The 19474-nt window shown below is 38.7% G+C and overlaps 1 protein-coding gene across 1 annotated transcript in view; it reads left to right on the top strand.

The window, feature by feature from the left end:
* The first annotated feature begins 369 nt into the window (after positions 1–369).
* LOC121643774 (laminin subunit alpha-3-like) overlaps positions 370–19474 on the top strand; it is a 60612-nt gene continuing 41507 nt past the window's right edge. The window contains exons 1-7 of the mRNA XM_041991297.1: positions 370–799; positions 966–1118; positions 14220–14337; positions 15520–15638; positions 15723–15893; positions 17316–17416; positions 19276–19391. Coding sequence (XP_041847231.1) covers positions 530–799; positions 966–1118; positions 14220–14337; positions 15520–15638; positions 15723–15893; positions 17316–17416; positions 19276–19391 — 1048 coding nt within the window. The 5' untranslated portion in view covers positions 370–529. The remainder of the gene's footprint in view (positions 800–965; positions 1119–14219; positions 14338–15519; positions 15639–15722; positions 15894–17315; positions 17417–19275; positions 19392–19474) is intronic.

The following is a 19474-nucleotide window of genomic DNA, read 5'->3' on the forward strand; positions in this document are numbered from 1 at the left end:
ACCCTCAAAAGTTACCTCAGAAATAAAGAAAGAAATTTTTATTAACAACAAATCACCCTAGCTCAAACATTATTTGAATTTGGTTTGGTCCTTCAGGCTCATGGGTATAAAGATTTACATGCAAACTAGGGGTATTTTCTTTTGTTTCGAGATAATTAAAAATCGGACATGTCTCTGGTGAATGCAGTGTAAATTGTGACCCAGCCTTTGGCCCCAGCGCATTAGTGTCCAGCTAAGACCCTCGACAGTCTGACACCTGAGAGCCCCAGCAGCGTAGCGCGCAGTTTTAGTTTAGTCTGGAACGCGGAAAACTGGCCTCGTTTGTTTGGGGGATATGCACCGAAAACAGGACACACCTTCAGAAGAGGAAGATGAACTCGAAACTGTCTGTCAGTAGCAGACGTGCAGACCTACTCAAAGAGCCTCGCGCGTAAACTCACGGACCATATAGCGCATTTCATGGAGAGCCATAGATGACAAGACCTGCACGCACGCGGCGGGTTGCTCTCAGCATCTACAAGGGTCTCTGATGTGGAACATGGCGAGGGGGGTGATAGGAGCTCATTTCCTCGCTGCATTTTTGATTTCTTGGGTAACAGTTTGCAGGGACGCATATGGACAAGAAACTTTTACGGACTTGGGGTTCAGTTTGAATCCACCGTACTTCAACCTCGCTGAGGGGTCCAGTATATCTGCCAGTGCAACCTGTGGCCAGGATGAGGCTGGTACGCCGAGATTTGATTTATACTGCAAGCTTGTCGGAGGACCCACTACTAACCTTCATACTCAAAATATCAAGGTAAGAAAAAAAAAGAACATTTAATCAGCGCGTAAAATATCCTGCATTATTGTAAAAGTTCATGAATTCCATTGATCTACATTATCGATTCAGTTACTTTCTATATAAGTTAAAGTTGCCAGCAACACCAACACTTTAAAACAAGTTGTCTGCGTTCATTATTTAGGGTCAGTTTTGTGACCACTGCAACTCCATGGATCCAAGCAAAGCCCATCCGGTGGGCAATGCCATTGATGGGACAGAGCGTTGGTGGCAGAGCCCTCCTCTCTCCAGGGGAATGGTCTACAATGAGGTGAATGTTACCCTGGACCTTGGGCAGGTGAGATTATCTCTTGCTACTCTGTAACAACAGATGTTTACCAGCTGTTACCTGTTGCAAGAATAATGATAGCTCTGTGGTGATAGTAAAATATAGCTTCTGAATGTTTAAAGAGAAGAACTTCCCTCCTTCTTTGGTCATTGCTGTACTGTTGGGAAATGAGTTGTGCCATCTTTACTGGATATTTGCAATGTTTTGCTCCACATTCGTTGTAATTGCTGAGTTTTCTGGTGCTGCTTTGCTTTGGACATGCTTGGAAGAAAGTTGTTGGACTCACAGTGATTCATTCACAAGTATTTTCAAAGGTGTTATATGATTATATTTTCAGTGTGAGCTTCATCACCTCAGTGAGCAGTAATCATGTGCTGCGCCTGGATTCTTTCCAGGAATCAGATTCCATCATGACCCGTGTCTCTGGCAGGAGTTTGGCTAACAGCCCATAAAAGTGCACCTCACGCTCAATTATCCGCTGCGAGGAAAGGGTGGAATGCTGTCTCTGGATTAGGGATCAGAAGGATGTAAAATCAGATTGGAAATGTGCAGGTGGACTCTTGGACCTCATGCTTGATAAAGGTTTCTAAAAACAAAGGGACTCCTTTGCACACATGCTGCACCTTTGACTCCCTGTGGGCACTGTGTCAGACAATGGGTGTGGGCTTTTCTGTCTCTGTTTTTAGACAGACTGAGCTGAGCACAGATTCTGCATGGCTAAATATAGTCCACACAATAGAGGATGGACACATGTAGGACCTTTAGAGATGTCTGACTTTAATACGTGGTAATGCTCAGTTTATTTGGGAGCAGGGAAAGCAGCATTATTGTATTATGGTGTGCTAAAAAGAGCGTGGCTAGATCTGTGACTGTGACTACCACCGTGATACACACACCACGCACCTGTCACACACATCTCTCTTTTAATGGCATCTGATGCAACCACCAAGATTATAATGTTTACCTGCCAATGTTGCTTTGTAAGCTGTTTGGTTGTTTTGGTGCTCAAATTGGAGGACATGTCTGTGATTTACTCCCTCATAGCTTAATGCAAAAGATCTTGTCTACCCAAATTCATTTTGATTGGTGTTTGAGTAGTTTTCTTTAGGCATCTTCCTGGGATGAACTGAGTCCTTTCTTTACCTACCCGAGAGGTTATTGCTCTTTTTTATGTAAGCTCTTGCATTATCTAAGAAAGAGTTATAGCTGTCAAATGTTTGACTGTTCCCTGAGGAGCTTTAATAGCTTTGTAGATTCTTTTGAAAGACACAAAATAAACGACGTGTTTAATGAAATATGTGGGCAAGACAGAGCTGAAAAGGTTCTGTGGTTCCTTTCAAGACCTACGCAGGTGGCTGCAGGGTTGGTCTCTGTTGAGCTCTAAGTAGATATAAAAGATAACAGCATGGTTGGTGTTTATGTTAAAAATGTTGAGGATTAAAGCAAAGGGCTCTTTTTCTTGACAAGGCTGTTTCCGGTTTCTCTGTTTCAAAGTAGGTTGTTTGAAGCACAGTCTGCCACGTTTAAAGCCAGATTTATCTGATCAGAAATGAATGCAGTCGTTTTTCAGACAGATTTACATCAGCAGGCTGGCTCTACTCATGGTGGTGTTGGCTTGTATATCTTAAGCACGCTGGGATGGACTGGCATACATTTTTACATACATGTGTGCTCTCCTCTGATCTTCTGACCTGTCCTGTATCACCAGGAAGTTGATTTTTACTTTTTTTTACAGTGAAATGTCTTGACAGTTGCTGACTTGCATCAAATTTGAGCTATCAGTGATTCTTCTGATGTGAGTTGCACGTGCTTAGATAAGAGTCCTGCATATGGTATTTCAAACTAACTCTTGTTCTCTATCCTGTCTAGATACAAAATCTAGGTGCTTATTTGCAAATATACATGTATCTGACCTCCAAGTGAATTGTAACTTGCTTAATTCTCAATTGATTTTTGATTATTATAGATGTGAGAAATTGGATAACATCCAGGTAACTATGTACAGGGACATTGCATTTGTACATAGTCACAAAAGTTAGTAGCTGATGCCATGCAAACAGAGTTTTTAGGCAGAACTAACTCTGAACTAGTGTCCCTGGTTGGGCCTTTCTACATTACATTAAAATACAATTATATATTAATAACCTATATAAAACTCACCTATACACACAATACAAAATCTATGATTCATTTACACATAGATACAGTGTTGTTTATAAATGGGTACAGCTTTGGTTTATTTTCAGCCAAGACTTAAGCCTGGAGGTGAAGGTTTTAAACCTTCGGTAATGAATTCCACAGGTTTGCATTTTTCTAAGAAAAAGCAGACTGACCAAACGAAGTTTTGCAGTGTGGAAGCTTACAGTTCTGTGTCTGAATAGGTCAGTCAAACTTTGGTACAGATGATGACATTCAGTAATGTCTTTCAATCATTACAAAACATAAATAATAAGTCTACTTCTGCAGGCTGGATGGATGCCAATACCCAAACATGGAAACAAACACCAATTTCCCAATGTGTCATCAACATCTTGTTGCTGTAAGAGGAAGAAGAAACATTGTTAGTCACTGAATTTAATACTAAACTGTATTCAGTATCTAGATCCAAATGACCCCACTGGGCCTGTGTATGGTGACTATAATTAATTCTTATGATCATGACCTGTAAACAGTAGTGCTCACGATTCAAAACTTTTTTCCAAAGTTGAGAGATATCAGTGTTTCTCGTATTGCCTGGTACAAAGTTATTTGTTTTTGACAGTCTTTTTGATATCATTGGTTTTGGTCACATTTTGCATTCCTGGTTTAGGTTTCCTTTAAAACGTTACAGAAAAATGTGTATGGCATGGCTTATATATAAGTTTAAGTAATTTTGCCCAGAAAATGAACACATTTGCAAAACAGTATTTTTATGTCTCCATCTGCAGTGGTCCCTCACAAAACCCAGAGGCATTACAAAAAAAAAAAAAAAAATCTTAATTCTACTAAAGGAGAGATTCATGTTTTCCTACATTAAATACTTTGTTTTTTAACCTGTTTTAGTCAGCAAAATATATATAAAACTTAATAACATGTCAGCCTTTCAGCAAAGAGTCAGTGGTTGAATGTTTCTGTGAGTAGTTCAACGAGTAGAAGAATTGTAGATGAATTGACTTCCAAAGGACACCAAGTTATATATGAAACATTATTTTAATTATTTTAACCCCTTATCAAGTGGGGTCATTTTGGCAAAAACGCTTGTAATATGACCTCCAAATTAGAATTACTGCTGGTATTGAACCCTCTGGATTGTAAGTACAGGTTTGGGCTCTTTGTGAAGGTAACACTCTCTAGTTTCACCCACAGCAATCAGAATCACTGTAAGTATTACTGATAAAAAGTTATACACTTTAGAACACACAGAAAAAATATTTTTTTTGTCCTCGCCTAACCTGTATGGACAGAAAGAGACCAATCTTGATGGGAAAAATTGATGTTTGACCTATAGAGAGCCCTCAAAGGTAAGGAAAGTCAACATTTAAACTTTCTGCTTTTCTGTAAAAAAGGCTTTAGTGTTAGTGCTGTGGTTGTTGCTTGTCAAAATGGTTTATATCATTGGAAAGATGAGACTTTGAGCTTTCATTTGATGTGTATATTGTGGGCATTCATGATGGAGGGGCTTGCACACATGGCTGCAATGTTGTTGATTAGTAGTCATGTACCGGGACCGGTACGTCTGCATTGTAAGGGGTTAAGCAAGATTAATCCATTATGTTAGTTTTGTTCAGTTTTAGAGAGAGAAAAGACAAAAAAGAGCGGCATGCACAGCTTTGTTCTTTACTGTTTTGTCAGTGCAATGACTTCTTCCCACCCCTCATTCAATACCAAAAAATTTGAGAGTATTGAATAATGATGATAAATTTGCCACAGAACATTAAAAAATATTCACAGGGTAGAAAACAGATGGGAAACATTCTAAAATAGCTAGTAGGATTCCTAGAAAATGACTTCAATACACTATTTAGCTGCATTAGGTAAAGAACATCTATCAAACTATTGATCATGCATTGGGCTGTAGCCAACTGCAAAGAAACAGTTTGTTAGTAGATGGGAGAATATTAAATCAAATCAAAGTAAATTTTAGAAGCAAAAAGAGGGTGGCTTTTATTTCAAGAGAATGATCCAAAATCATGTTAGATTTAAATACCAGTTTTTTAGATGGAAAAAGATAATGCCAAAGTAATCTTGCAGACTGTGTTAAAGAAAATAAATTAAGAAATGCAACTTTATGCCTTTTTAAAAAATTCACCATATCAGAAATTATGATTAGTTGATCCCAAGCTTCTACATGTAATGTCCAATTTTTATTGAGATGTGATCAGTTTTTAAACTGACTTGAGTTTAGAAATCTGGAAATGACCTCCATGTCTCAGAGAGGTTGATGGAGGCAGGCGAGCTGGTCCCTGTTTGTGTGACATCTTGGCTTTTGACCCCATGACCCTTGACAAATTAGAAAATGACCTCTATGGTCTTCTGTTGACTCCTGTGTGACAGTTAAAAATGGAGTTGGCCATAAATGGTTTAAGAATGAAAAGATTTGATTACTAGTGAATATTTGTGGTTTATATGCTGTCTGAATTATCTATGAAACATAAAAAAAAAATAATCAAGTTATGTGTCTGCTTCCAAATAATTAAAAAGAAAATGGCCCCACTTCTCTTCAGTTCAGGTGGTTTGCAGCTGATTCAGAAATAGTGAAATATTTCTTGTATATCCAATCATAAATTCATGCCATGAACATGAAAATACGGGCTATGTTTCCAGGAACTTTTGCCCTTGTTAAACTATTTACAGGACACAGTAGGTAAGCCATTGTTCTGGTAAACATTTACAGCATGTATCAGACCGCCAGTCACTCCTCTTTATTTTTTCTGGGGAATGTATTTTAGGAGCCGTGACCACATGTGCTTATCTGCCTGAGTGAGCCAGAGTAGAGCATGTGAGTCAAACATGCCAGGGCTTACTGCTGTCTGTCTCCTATTTGATGAGTCTGAACTGCTTCTTATTGGTAGTGAGGCACCAGATGAATACTGGATATGATTGGGTTTGAATTAGGTTCTGATTGCCAGCTGATTGATTTTCATGGGACTGAACTGGTGTTTTAACATGAAGGTTAAATCTCTGGTTGCCATAGTTTCTTGGCGGAGCTTTGTGCACCAGTTCTGTGTGCTAAAATAGCCTTTCACATAGTTTATCTAATTTATAGGTTACCATACTCACCCTTCACTTGGAAAACGTAACTAGCTGCAAAACCTAGGACTTCTCTTTGTAATGAAGTTAGAAGATGGCGCTCTGGTCCAGATTAGTACAACAACTTTGCCTTAACTCACAATTCTGCATCGCCAAGAGACAAAGCTTCCAGGAACTCAATTTTAGAGACATTCCCCAGGAACCTAATCCTCTCTCTCAGGGGTCCACCTCCCACCAATGTTGGTTTGAATGTTTTATTTGCAGTCGTCGCCCCCTTTTGTGTTAGAATCCTTCCAGGCGGTATTGTGTGACATCCTTTCTGTGCTCTCAGAGCCTCACAAAGGTTTGCTTCTTTTAAAGACTCGTTGAAACTGACCTAGCCCTCTCTTTTGACTGGATAAATGGATGGAAATAGAAAGGTGTTGTAATTTGTTGGTGAGAGAGTGCTTTAAAAGAATACACATCCAAACACATATCATGACTGAAAACATTTAATTTCTTTCTCAACAAGCCCGCTCCGCTAACACAGAGCCGTCCTGTTGAGCAGACATTAAGGTGCATGCATAGATGATCTTGGACAGAATCATAGCACATGGTTTTACTGACTACTTCTCAATCATGCAGTAAGTTGTTTTTAAATATATTTAGTCTGTGAGCCTGATTGAGATATCATATGATCTGGATGTGTAAACCCCCAAAACAAATAGGGGTGTAACTGATGTTGAAAATCTCATCTGTCCTGCTGTAGACATGTGCTTTGTCATACAGATTTACAGATACAGTGCAGTTGGCTAAGTTTGACACCAGAGATAAGACTGGCTGTTAGACATATTGCTGCAGTGGTGATTGAAGTGATGTAAGTGACAGTGTTTAGCTGGGCTGCCTAAGGCACAAGGCCAACCCAACATTTATTTATTGCTCCACTAACAGCCACCGTGTGCTAGTTAGCATTAGCAGCCTGGCTTGGAGTGTGCGTCACGTTTGACTGTTGGACTGCAGCTCCTCCTAAATCTAGAGCTGGGGTGTGGAAAAGCTTGTGGGGTTTAATGTGGGATCTTTTCACCTTTTCAAGGCCTTTGTCATCAGTTGGTACACGGTAATGCTTATCACTGGTCGTAGGCTTGCTGACGCAGGCATTGATGCAATGGGAAGTGTTTAGAGAGCAGCAGTTTTCCTAGACCTATTTGACTGGGCTGTGTCATGAATAGCGCAGCGTTATGCACGCTATCAACTGAGGTCACTGAAAGAGGTGGTAGGATATTCAGCAAAATTATAAAATGCAATGCATTTGTAGTATTTCACACATTGCAACTACAACATTGCAGTCCAGAATCAGAATCTGTGTGTTTTATGCTCACATCTGAAGTTTTAAGATTGAGATAGTGAATTAAGTCATCTAGCAAAGTGTGAAATTGTATTACTAAGTACTGTAATAGCTGTTTTTAAAATCTTGACTTTTTGAATTCTTAATTTATTTGTCAGATCAAATGCAAATAATATTTATGCAGACAAGTACAGATAGGTGCAAGTTCTCAAACAGAGCAGCGGTGTTTTACACTGAGAAGAAACTAGCATGCTTTTTTATGTTTCTGTAACACCAACTTTTAGCCAACTGTTCTTTGTAACTGTGCAAACTAATTCTGACATGGAGACAGAGGAAAATACACCAGACAGCCCCCTTCCCCGTCCATCCCACCTGTTGCAGACAGACCAACAGTTGTACATTGCATTGTTACAAACTGGACAGCAACTGCTCTGCTCCACCCCCACTGGCCCACAGGACTACAGTGTTTTGCTTTGTTTTTTTTAATCTTCAAGGCTGATCTACTCCAAAAGAAAGTGATTCATTTTCTTTAGTCTTATTGTCTGATCTCATGTGAGATTCTCAGGAGCACACCGAGATAAATTCTTTCTGCCAGGATTCTGATCCTACTTTAGATTTAGTCCTCCTGCCTCTGCAGGGCTCTTTGAAGGGATTTGGGATCAGGATATCAGGATTTTTTTTCTGACAAATCATATCTAGAGCATATTGAATTTTTAGCTTACATCTCATGGCCTTTTACTGTAACATGAGCTACAATCAGGTGTTGCAAAAATGGTAAATATAATTATCAACAAATCATTTAATTTATAAGCAGTGCAAACACAACATTAAACTGTGAAATAAGTTGTAATTAAATTCAATGTTAACTATTAATTTTGAAAATTTTGAGAAAGGAGCAGCAACAACAAATAAAAGGTTGTGTGATTCTGTGATCGCCTTGAACTTTGGGCCCTCAGGTGGTACTACATAAAACATGACCTCCTGTGCCTCCTTCTGCAGCCTGTTTGTCTCAAACAATCAGGTGAAGAAGTAAATGGACAGACTGAACTGCAACAAGTCTACAGGTCCAGACAGTGTCAGCCCCAAAGACCTGTACAGAACAGCTATGTGGGATTCTACAACACTTCCTGAATCATAGCACGAGTCAGAAGAAAGTTCAAATGTTTGGAAGAAATCTTTTTTTGTTTCAGTTCCTAAAATATCTCATCCATCTACACTGTTTTTACAGACCGGTCACCCTTAAAATCCCACATCATGTAAATCTAAGGAATACTGTTATTGGCTTATTTCAAGAAGCAAGTGAACACTTTTCAGGACCCATAACAGTTTGCTTATACAGGGGTGGAGATGAAGATGTCATCATCTGCCTGCCTCAGCAAGTCCACTCTCACCTGGGCAAACAGGCAGCGCTGTAAGGATAATGTTCTTTGATTTCTCTAGTGTATTTAACACAATTCAGCTAGCAGCGCTATGGGAGAAGCCTCTGAATATACAGGTGAATGCCATTATAACCGCCTCATCTTAAACATGAACAAAACAAAAATAGATAATTGTGGATTTTAGGAGGAACAGGAGTAAATAAAGCATAATTTCCATCATGGGAGAAGAAGTAGACGCGGTTGAAAACTGCAACCCAGGAGTTCAGCAAGACAACAGACCAGACTGAAAATGCATAACCAAGGCCATCTACAAGATGGGACAGAGCAGACTTTATTTGTTAATGAAAGTAAGATTCTTCTGTGTCTGCAGCAAAATGTTGCATCTTACAGAAAGGGCCATCTACTCTTCAGCTGTCTGTTTGGTCAGCATCAGAGGCCGCAGACTTAAAGAAGCTGGGCCAACTAGTAAGAAGGCTTGCTGTGTGCTGGGGATAATTCTGGGGCTGACTGTACAGAGAAGAATACTGCACAAGTTGCTGAACATAATGGAAAATTATTCACAACATTTACACAACAGTGTTAAAAGAACCAAGTGTGTTCAATAAAGCTCCTTGGCAACAAAGTAAGTCACAGGAGGTGGTTCCTGCCAACAGCAATACAATTTACAACAGGACTTTATTTGAATTATTAAGACTATGTATTACTTTTATTTTAAACAAATTAAAAAAAAGATTTACAACAATGTTAAAATTTCCGTCTGGGGTTTGTGTTTGTTTAACATTTTGTTAAATCTCTTTTTCCACATATGAAAAGATGTTGTGGTACACACTGTAGTTATATTAAATAAGTTTTCCTCTTTATTTATTTTTTTTATTTATTCTCTATTATTTGTGTTTGCCTTTATACACACTGTCTTACATGCAATAGAAGGTTAAGTCACAATCTAACTGATATTAATTCTGGTGCCACTGTAGTAATCACTGTTGTGCTAGCTAAGACCCTGAGAGTCTTTATCACTAACCATATCTGCTGTAAAACAAAATGTGTTGTTTGTAACAGCACACTGGAGCATCACTTAGTAAAAGTTCTTATTATTCTTATTTTTTTCCCACAACATATGGTTAAAAAGGCTGGGTGTTAAACTGACCACCATGCAGTCCAAAAAAAAAAAAAGAAAAAAGGTGCACAATTAAAACAAATACAACAAAGGGGGCGCAGAGCATTTGAGCTCCTGTATTTATCAAAACAGGGGTTTTTTGTTTTCACATTTCCAGCATGTGGTTTTACAAGTTTTCAAATAGGGTTTAAATTATTTGGCGGTTCATTGCATTTAATCACACTGCATTTATGGATTTACAAAGGGACAATGCAATTTGATCAATATAGCTCAGTTTGTAGTGGATTTAAACTTGACTAATTCTGCCTGAGGAGGACGAGCCAGAACATGCATAATCTTATAAATCAGACAAACATTCTTACACTCGATTAAATTCTGTAGATCCAGAAGTGTTTATTTCTACAAAATACTACAGTAATAGCTTCTTATCTAACAGTTTAAGTACATGTTTTATACTGAGCCCAATGATTTTAGAGCTGTTGGTTCAATGTTTGACCAACTTCTGAATTAACTAATTTTTTTTGTCTCACTTGGTAGGAAGACTTTAATAAATCTGTCTCAATGATATGTCTAAACATATCCTTAAATATTTGTATTCTGAGATAAGTTGTAGTCTATTTTCTGAAATAAAAATATCTTTATACCTACACCCTGGCTTTTGGTGAAGAATTAGTTTTGACACACTCAGATGGAAGCAGCAGTGTACACTGTGTCTACACCTCTCAGTGACTGAGAATGGTTGTGAGACATGTGTAACCAGGTCGTTTTCAGCACACTTCATTTGATCAACACAAAGAGGTTATAACTGAAGAAATCCACATGGCAGGCATGGCTGAAGTTGCAGGCAGAGGGTTGTGCAATCAGGACTTTGGGTATGAAAGCCGGCTGCACTGCTCTGTTAAATGAGGGAGCAAGCATGTGTGAAGTTAGATGTCAGGACTTTTGCTGCAGTTCATACTTAATGGTGCAAATTTATTATGTTTGAGCAGTTGCACACATGAAGTGTCAGAGGTCATCATTCTAGACTTGATGATTCACACACATCAGAAATATTGGGCATGACACATTCAGGTTAAACAGATTTACTAATGGCAGCATGTTTGTTATGATACATTTACATATTGCTACAAGTGGATAGAGAAAGTTAAGACACCTTTAAAGGTTGTTTAGTCTGAAGGGAAATGTTTGCATCTTTTTCCTTGATGTGTAATCAAAAGTTTGGAGAAGATCTTGTTACTTTGTCATGTTAAACTCCAAGGTCTGGATTTAGAGAAGGCAAAGCGGGTATTTGTCACACAGCCCATATCTGCAACACGTCAGGCCCTGGCCTTTTTTACGCCAACCCACAGCCTCTCAGCATAAACCTCCTTGTATGACACTCTTGTCTACAGTCTGTGGTTGCACATGCTGGAGGATGGCTCTGCTCAAGTGTTAGTTCAAATCTTCCAGTTTGTCAGTGTGTTTTACACCACTGAAATCCTTTGTGTGTATGCTGGGCATGCCATTACGATATTTCATGCTTTCTCCAAATAATACAACGGTGCTGGACGTGTTTAAAGAGAGTGTGTTTAGCTTGGCAGAGCATTGTTTGTAGAAGCAGCAACACCATGCTAGAACAGATCTCCTTCATCCAGGACTACACTGTTTCTGCCTATGTTTGTTTCCAGAGGAGTATTCTTGGCAGCTTGGAATCAAGTCAACATGAAGCACCACAGATTCTCTTATCAACACATTATTCATAATCTGAAGATAGGAGATAAAACCAATATTAATTGGATAACTAGATTCATTAGAAAGCAGGGGCTGGATTGCATCTTTCCTTTTTAGGATTAAAATAAAAATAAATAAATAAATAAAAACCTTTCACAAGTTTTCACAGATGTCAAAGCAGTGAAGAATAGCTATAACTTCATCACCAGTAGGCCTGGCTTGATATTGAGTGTACTTTGACCCCTAGCCATCAAGCGCTGCCATCAAATGATTTAGTAATGAGATGTGTGTGTTATGTTTGGCACCAGTGCAAAATTATCCAACTCTGTGTTCTCATCTTGAAAAAAATTCAAAACAAATGCGGCTGAATGACACACACAGAGTCCTCAGTTATTTAGCGAAGCAGAAATAAACAAGCAAACTGATGCAAACTAGTTATCCAACCCCTGACTGCAACACTTATTTGTTGTTTAATAAGAATGATTTAGGGTTTGATTTTAATCATCTCTTTTATGATAAGTGACAAATAAGATTTCCAGTGCTGCAGGTTGCTGTGAGTGATGGGTTCCTGAAACCAGCAGCAAGCATTAGGACAGAGGGGAAATGTGGCGCTATGTTTGGAATTTTAGATGGGTCTGCATGCCAGCCAGCACGTCTCTTGCCACCCCTACCCTTTTTACCCTCCTCTTGTCTCACCCTCCTGCATCCCTCCTCCCCCCGAGGCCTCCCTCAATGTCATCACAACCCGTGTGAACTAAATTTCCTCTTGGTCCTCAGCAGAACCAGCAGATTGATAGTAGGCAGCTCCTTGTTTCTATTATTAGATGACAGCTCATTTCTGGTGTGCCCCATTCATCTTTTTTTTCTGCTTTTGCGTCCTGTTGCATGTGGGTGGAAGTGTTCTCTGATTAATTTCAAGACACACCCCATCCAAAGTTGAAGCCAGGAAAAGGCATGTTAAGCTGTTTTATTTACTTCCACATGCAATTTTCCTCAGTGGTACCACTGATTAAAGGACAGTCAAGTTAAAGACTATTCCTAATTTTACTTGCTGATTTTGTTGTTAGTTATTAGGGTTTGTCATCAGTCTGACGAGAACAAGGCCAGGCAGTTTCCAGATTGACCCTTGAACTCTCTCACAATCTATCAGCCAAAGAGCTACTTGAATTTGAGGTTTAAGTTCTTTGGGTGGGGGAGGAATTCATCCAAAATTATCAATCCTTTCACAGTCAGTGACTCTGCAGCTGAGGCCTTTGCCATGCTCCATGTTGCTTTGATATGTTAACAAAATCCCTTTCCTCATGCAAGGAGAGACAGAAGCGTGAATATTTCAAGTACCCGCTGGCCTTTTCATCAAGGTGCTGAGGGATGCTAGACGAGTGTGGGCCTGCCTTCATCCTTTTGAAGAGAATCAGTCTGTTGAAATGTCTCTTATTTAACGAGCTACAATATTTTAGCTGCAGTTTTCCATTAATTATTTCAAGCCTTAAGGTAGGAATACTTTAGGTTGAGCATTCATCCTTACTGTGATCTGTTTTTCAACCATTTTAAATTTTCATTTTTGACTCTTTGAAAGGATTTAGATAAACAGAGCTTCAGCTTTACAAAGCACAACAGGGGTGTTGTCAGGTGTTGGTGAGGTCTTTTGTTGACACTGCAGATGTCTCGTGCAGGTTGGCGTCACAGGGTTTAAATTCCAAGTCACATTAAATCCATGGCAGATCAAACAAAGAAAGCTTTGACTCTCACAAATAACTTTTTTGCTGTACAATGCTCAATCAAGCTGAAGTCATTCGCTTTCATGGCATGATCATGGTGTTGTTAAAGTGCAAAGGAAATGCACTCCACTGAGCATCTGGAGTCTGACCGAAACAATCACTGACATAATTTTCTGCCCTTGTATGGACTCTGGACTCTGATGGAAGGTAGAGATAAAAAGTTCAGAGATCATGTGGGCTTGGCTGATGTCTTTTCTCTTACCTGGCTGCACCTGCAGTGGTTTTATTGACTCAGTGCTAACAAATGTTGTTTGTACTTTGCAGTTTGGACAGATTCTGATGAAGTCAAGATACAAGATAAAAAAAATAAAATAAATAAAATATAAACATCCTAAAACAGGAAGTTGTTTCAGTTTAAGTCATTAATTATGTGGTGGTCATTTTAAGAGCAACATCCCTGCTGATGTTGTGCCCAGATGCTTATAAGAAAGGAAATGAGAATGTTGTCAGAGCCCCAGGCCAAGCCTAAACTCAGTAGTCAGTAGAGCACAGGAAACTACAACGTTTTGCCAAAATCCGCTCGGAGCAGAGGCTGCCTTTTGTTAAGTCTGTTCTTTGTGTTGTGGTTTTCAGCTATTCCACGTGGCCTACATCCTTATCAAGTTTGCTAATTCACCTCGTCCTCACCTGTGGGTGCTGGAGCGATCTGTAGACAATGGCAGAACATTCACGCCCTGGCAGTACTTTGCACGTAAGTTCACACGTTTCTTTTTTTATTTCATTGCTTTACTTTTTGTTGTATTCCATGAGAAAACAATCGCAAACATCGATTTTCAGATGATCATGCGGTGTGAAATTACAGCAACACTCAAATCAATTATAATAAAAATAAAAACAAGTATTTCATTAAAGATATGAATGGCAGCACATTTATGTATTCACAGCAGTTTTCAATATATTACTATAATAAGTACACAGGTGTTATAACTATTTCTAACACCATGCAGAGATCCATCATATATATTCCCAGAACTAATAATTCTTATGATAATAATAAATTTTATTTATAACAAATTTACATTTTAGAAAAAAAAATCTCAAAGTGCTACAGAAGCATCACCATCTGTGTGTGTTTGTTTGCAACTGTGATAGTTGGAGAACAAGTTAAGGAAATTACCACTTATCTAACTTTTGATGATTTATTTAAAAAGAGAAATCTTAGTTTTCAAGTTGGGCCTTTGCAGTGAAATCTTAATTACCAGGCCTGTAATGTCTTTGCATTTCAACATGACCTGAACAAACATGTCCTATGTTTGCTTACTTGGCTTTTCTGTGTTGTGATTTCTCATGTCTGGATGCACCTTTACACAGGTACTACTTGTAGATTATGCTGTGACTCATGAGATTGATGCTTTCAGCTTTTCTCTTAATATTTCATTGAGCTCTCATTGATTTATGCTCAAACTTCAGTTTAGAAATATTACTTGTTTTGAGTTTTATAACTACACTATACTTTCCTTAATCTAGTCCACTTTATACACACACACACACACACACACACACGCACACACACACACACACACACACACACACACACACACACACACACACACACACACACACACACACACAGAGATTAAAGATAAAATGCATTAAGAGAATTAACACATTAAGATACACAAAAAAATTAAGACTAAAACCAATTAAGTGAATATTCCTTGTCCAATTTATCAGTAGCGCTAAAAACGTTCATGAGGATGCGAGAAATGTGACAATTATCATGTTTAATACCTAAATGATGCATGCTTTTTCCCTTCTATTAATTGATTTATCAATTCACAAAATGGCAGATTTGAGGAAGCACTTGAACAATGATGTTGCTGTATTGTATTAGTGAGTGACATGAAGTTGTTGTTTTTCTTTTCATCGCCAGATTCAAAGCATGAGTGCTTTGAAAGGTTTGGAAAGAGGCCAAACGCTCGTATTATAAATGATGATGACCAGCTCTGCACCACAGAACACTCACAAATCATTCCTTTGGAAAATGGAGAGGTAAAGTATGAATTGATGGGAAAACAAACGCCCCGAAATGTAAAGATATGAAGAAAATTTTGATAAGGCCGCTATCTTATCCAGATTGTAGTTTCTCTGATAAATGGGCGGCCAGGGTCCAAAAACTTCACCTACTCGCCAGTGCTTCGAGACTTTACAAAGGCCACCAACATTCGGCTGCACTTCCTCCGCACCAACACTCTGCTAGGCCACCTTATCTCCAAGGCCCAGAGAGACTCCAGCGTCACACGGAGGGTGAGACACACACTGTACAACCTCACACTAAGGTGTCATGCTGGCACGCTCTAGTTTCCCATTTGGGAAACCAAACTTACTGTTTTGCACCTCCTACCTGCCAGCTTCCTTTTGGCTGACACAAACACATTGCAGCTGCTCACACATTCATCTTTTGGCAGACTTAATGTCAGATCTGCTGGTCCTGCCTTCATGGGAATTCCTTCCATGGGGCTGGTTTGGACAGCTCCTGTAGGCTGCAGGTGTTAGATGTGACACCTCTCCTTAAAGCACAAGATAATGTTAATAAAAGAAAGACTGTGTGGGATTGAGTTATTCTTCCTATATCTTTTAGAGTTATTAAAACAAAAAAAGTTTTTGTTTGGTCATTTTTAGTCACTTCTTTCATTGGGCAATTTACAGATGAGTTTACACATAGCAGAAAGCTTAGCACATAGGCTGTTTTAAATGGTATATTCAGGCATTTTGCTGCTTCTTTTGCAAAGATACATAATTTGTTTCCATTTTTTAGCTTTATGTATGAAAAAAGACCAAAGATAACATGGTCCAACAGAAATAAAACCACACGTTTGCACCAACAAGATGATTGCCAAATAGATTACTGTTGAAATTTGACATACCTCAGCACAATGTGCTGTTTATCCTTAAAACATTTCATAAAAGTGAACAAGTGAAGGATGAAAGGAGAAGTGGCTTACCTTTAAAGAACTATAAACTTAACCAAAGACCTTTCACAGAACCTGAGAGATGCATTTGGATCTTTATAAACCCATCTACTGTTGGCTGAGGCCTCAACAGGAATGGGCTCCATTGAAGGGTGGCTGTTAGGATGGCATTCTTAAGGAAGGGAAAAATAGAGGAATGGCTGGGGTAGGCCAAATTACAGAAGACTTGGACTGAAAATTAGTGGTAACAGGTCTAATGAAGGGATGAATCCTCAGAGCACAGACCTCAATATTAGTGAAACAGTTGGATTATCTTGACAAAGAACAGAACCAACAAAAGGCAGCCAACATCCAAAAATGAGTTCTGGATGTCCATCAAGAAGCCTCATAAAAGCCTTTGCCTTATACATTGTATTTCCATATGTTTCATAAAGCGCTATACTTCTATAAATGAGGACTCACTCAAAACTTTTGCACATTATTAATTAGTATTTGCAGCAAAAAGAATTAGTGGACTTTTCTTCCTTTGAAACACAGAGAACCAATCAGTGCTATCTTAGTCTTATCTTTTTATGTGATGCTCTGATTCACCCCATAAAACCATTAGCTTATGGTTTAAGTTTGTTTTGTCTGACTCATCTCTGCTGCCAAGCTCCACCAGAAATTTCACCCGGTCTTGTTGATATGTCTGATAACACAGCTATTACTCTTGAAGTTCTACTGGCACTAACACTTTGATTTGCTTATTTGCTGACAGTATTACTATAGTATCAAAGACATCAGCATCGGGGGACGCTGCGTTTGCCATGGTCATGCCCAGGTGTGTGGCGCTGGGCACAATCAGGACAACCCTAACAGGTCAGTAATGCTTTCCTCTCTCACAAAAGTGTTATTTAACTTCATTGTTTTTTGTGGAATTCTCCTGGCTGAGACATTTGTTAAAACTCATTAGTTATAATCAGAACTATTTTCTCATTAGCTTTTAATAGGTATCTTTGAGGTGTAACTTTAACCAGAAATTTCAAATCTTCAGTTTATTTATTAACAGAGTGAAACTGTCTTTTTGTACAGTTGGTTCTTCCTTGTGTAACTAATCTGGTGTGATGGATTCATGCAGAAAGAGAGGTGTTAAAGACCAAAGATAAGATGCAAAACATAGTCTGCCTAGTATGATATAAAGAGTAAAAAAAAGAAGAAAAATTCCTTTATATGGTATTAATTTCCACCTTAAAAGTATGCTGTATTTTGTCTGTGATTAAGTGCTACTTTAAGCCACTTGTTGCGTGAAAGCTAACAAACAGAACAACACAGGATTCAAGCTATTTGATCGTTTTTTACTTTTTTTTAATAGTAACTTAAAGAATTTTGGACATTTGCTCACAGTTGCTCCAAGCTGTTCTAATATGTCACATTAACAATGGGTCAAACACAGAGAGGTTTCTTAACTGACCCAAATTCCCACAGTCCATCCCATTGGCTCACTCAACCTATGATTTGAACAGGGCCCGGCCGCTTGCATACATCCAGTTCTGTGCTGGTCAAATTTACATGCATTAGTGCTTCACATATAAGGGCCCACGTGCTAACATGTGTGCTGTCTGGAAGCTGTGAATAACAATGATTAAAGACAGTCAGCTTAAGCTTATTATAGCAAGACTGAATTCCAAATGTACTCATGTTGCCATTTTATGGTACTCTTAAAAGCTTAAGAGGCCAGATTTCACATTTTTAGTTATATAAAATACTTATGTTCACATTCAAATTACTGTCTTTCACTTAATTGTTTTGTTTACTTTTTTTTTTTCTGTTTGCCCAAATCCAAAATGTCTTCAGTGCCCCTACTCAGAGCAGTTAGTCAGATGTCGTCAATCACTGAAGCAATGTATGTGATACTGTGAATGACAGACCTAAAATCTTCCTCCTCTCCTCTTAAACTCATTCCACAGATGGGATTTAGCACATGCAGGTATGGATAGCAATAACTGGTGGTTGTAGGATTTTCGTATGATCTATGGTCTACATCAGTGGTTCTCAAACTGGGGGCCGCCAGATGATTGTAAAGAATATATAAAAAATATTTATCAAATAAAATTGGGATTTTTACCAGGGCTGTCAAAATTAAACCATTAATGAAGAGATAAATCTTTGATATTTGCACCTTAATTTTAACACATATAATGAATGAACAACAAAGTTAGTAAACATGCCATATTAAAAATCAAAAATTGACATTATCTTTACAAGAGAAGTTGACTTTGTCACAAAACCACTTTATCCTCCAAGTCTTTTATGAAAATTTTGACAGTTTCCAGCCTAGGGGCCCATTTCTGCTCCCTTACGTGTGTAAATAGCGAAGTCTGTTTCAAATGTTGTCGGCGTCTTCATACTTCCATGCATGTTTTGCGTTGCCATGGTTGTTAAGTCAATTCCTCCACTAGTGGGCAGTGCTTAGTTCAAAGTTCACTCCCGAGATCCAACGTTAGTTTCAGACACTGTAATGCATCGCTATAAAGTTGTTTCCAACTGCCCAACATCCCCTAAACAATCATTGATGTATCACTCATGTGAAACAAAGTTCTTAATGAATTTTAATGTAGTTTAGCATCGTAGCTTTAAAGGTGACTGATTGCTAATGTGTTTGTAATAACTTCACAAGCGTCACTGATGTGCAGCTGTCAAAGATCGCTGAATCCCTGTGTCTCATCTCCTTTCTTTAGACTCCAGTGTGAGTGCCAACACAACACCTGCGGTGAGTCATGTGACCGCTGCTGCCCAGGCTTTAACCAGAAGCCATGGCGCGCTGCAACTGTTGACAGCCCGAATGAGTGCCAGCGTAAGTGTTCTTGTACAATACTTCATTAGATGTGTAAACAAAGCCACACTCTACTACTCCCCATGCTGTTGTCTCCTTGAATT

This window comes from Melanotaenia boesemani, chromosome 8 (assembly GCF_017639745.1).
Source record: "Melanotaenia boesemani isolate fMelBoe1 chromosome 8, fMelBoe1.pri, whole genome shotgun sequence".
Classification (NCBI taxonomy): Eukaryota; Metazoa; Chordata; class Actinopteri; order Atheriniformes; family Melanotaeniidae; genus Melanotaenia; species Melanotaenia boesemani.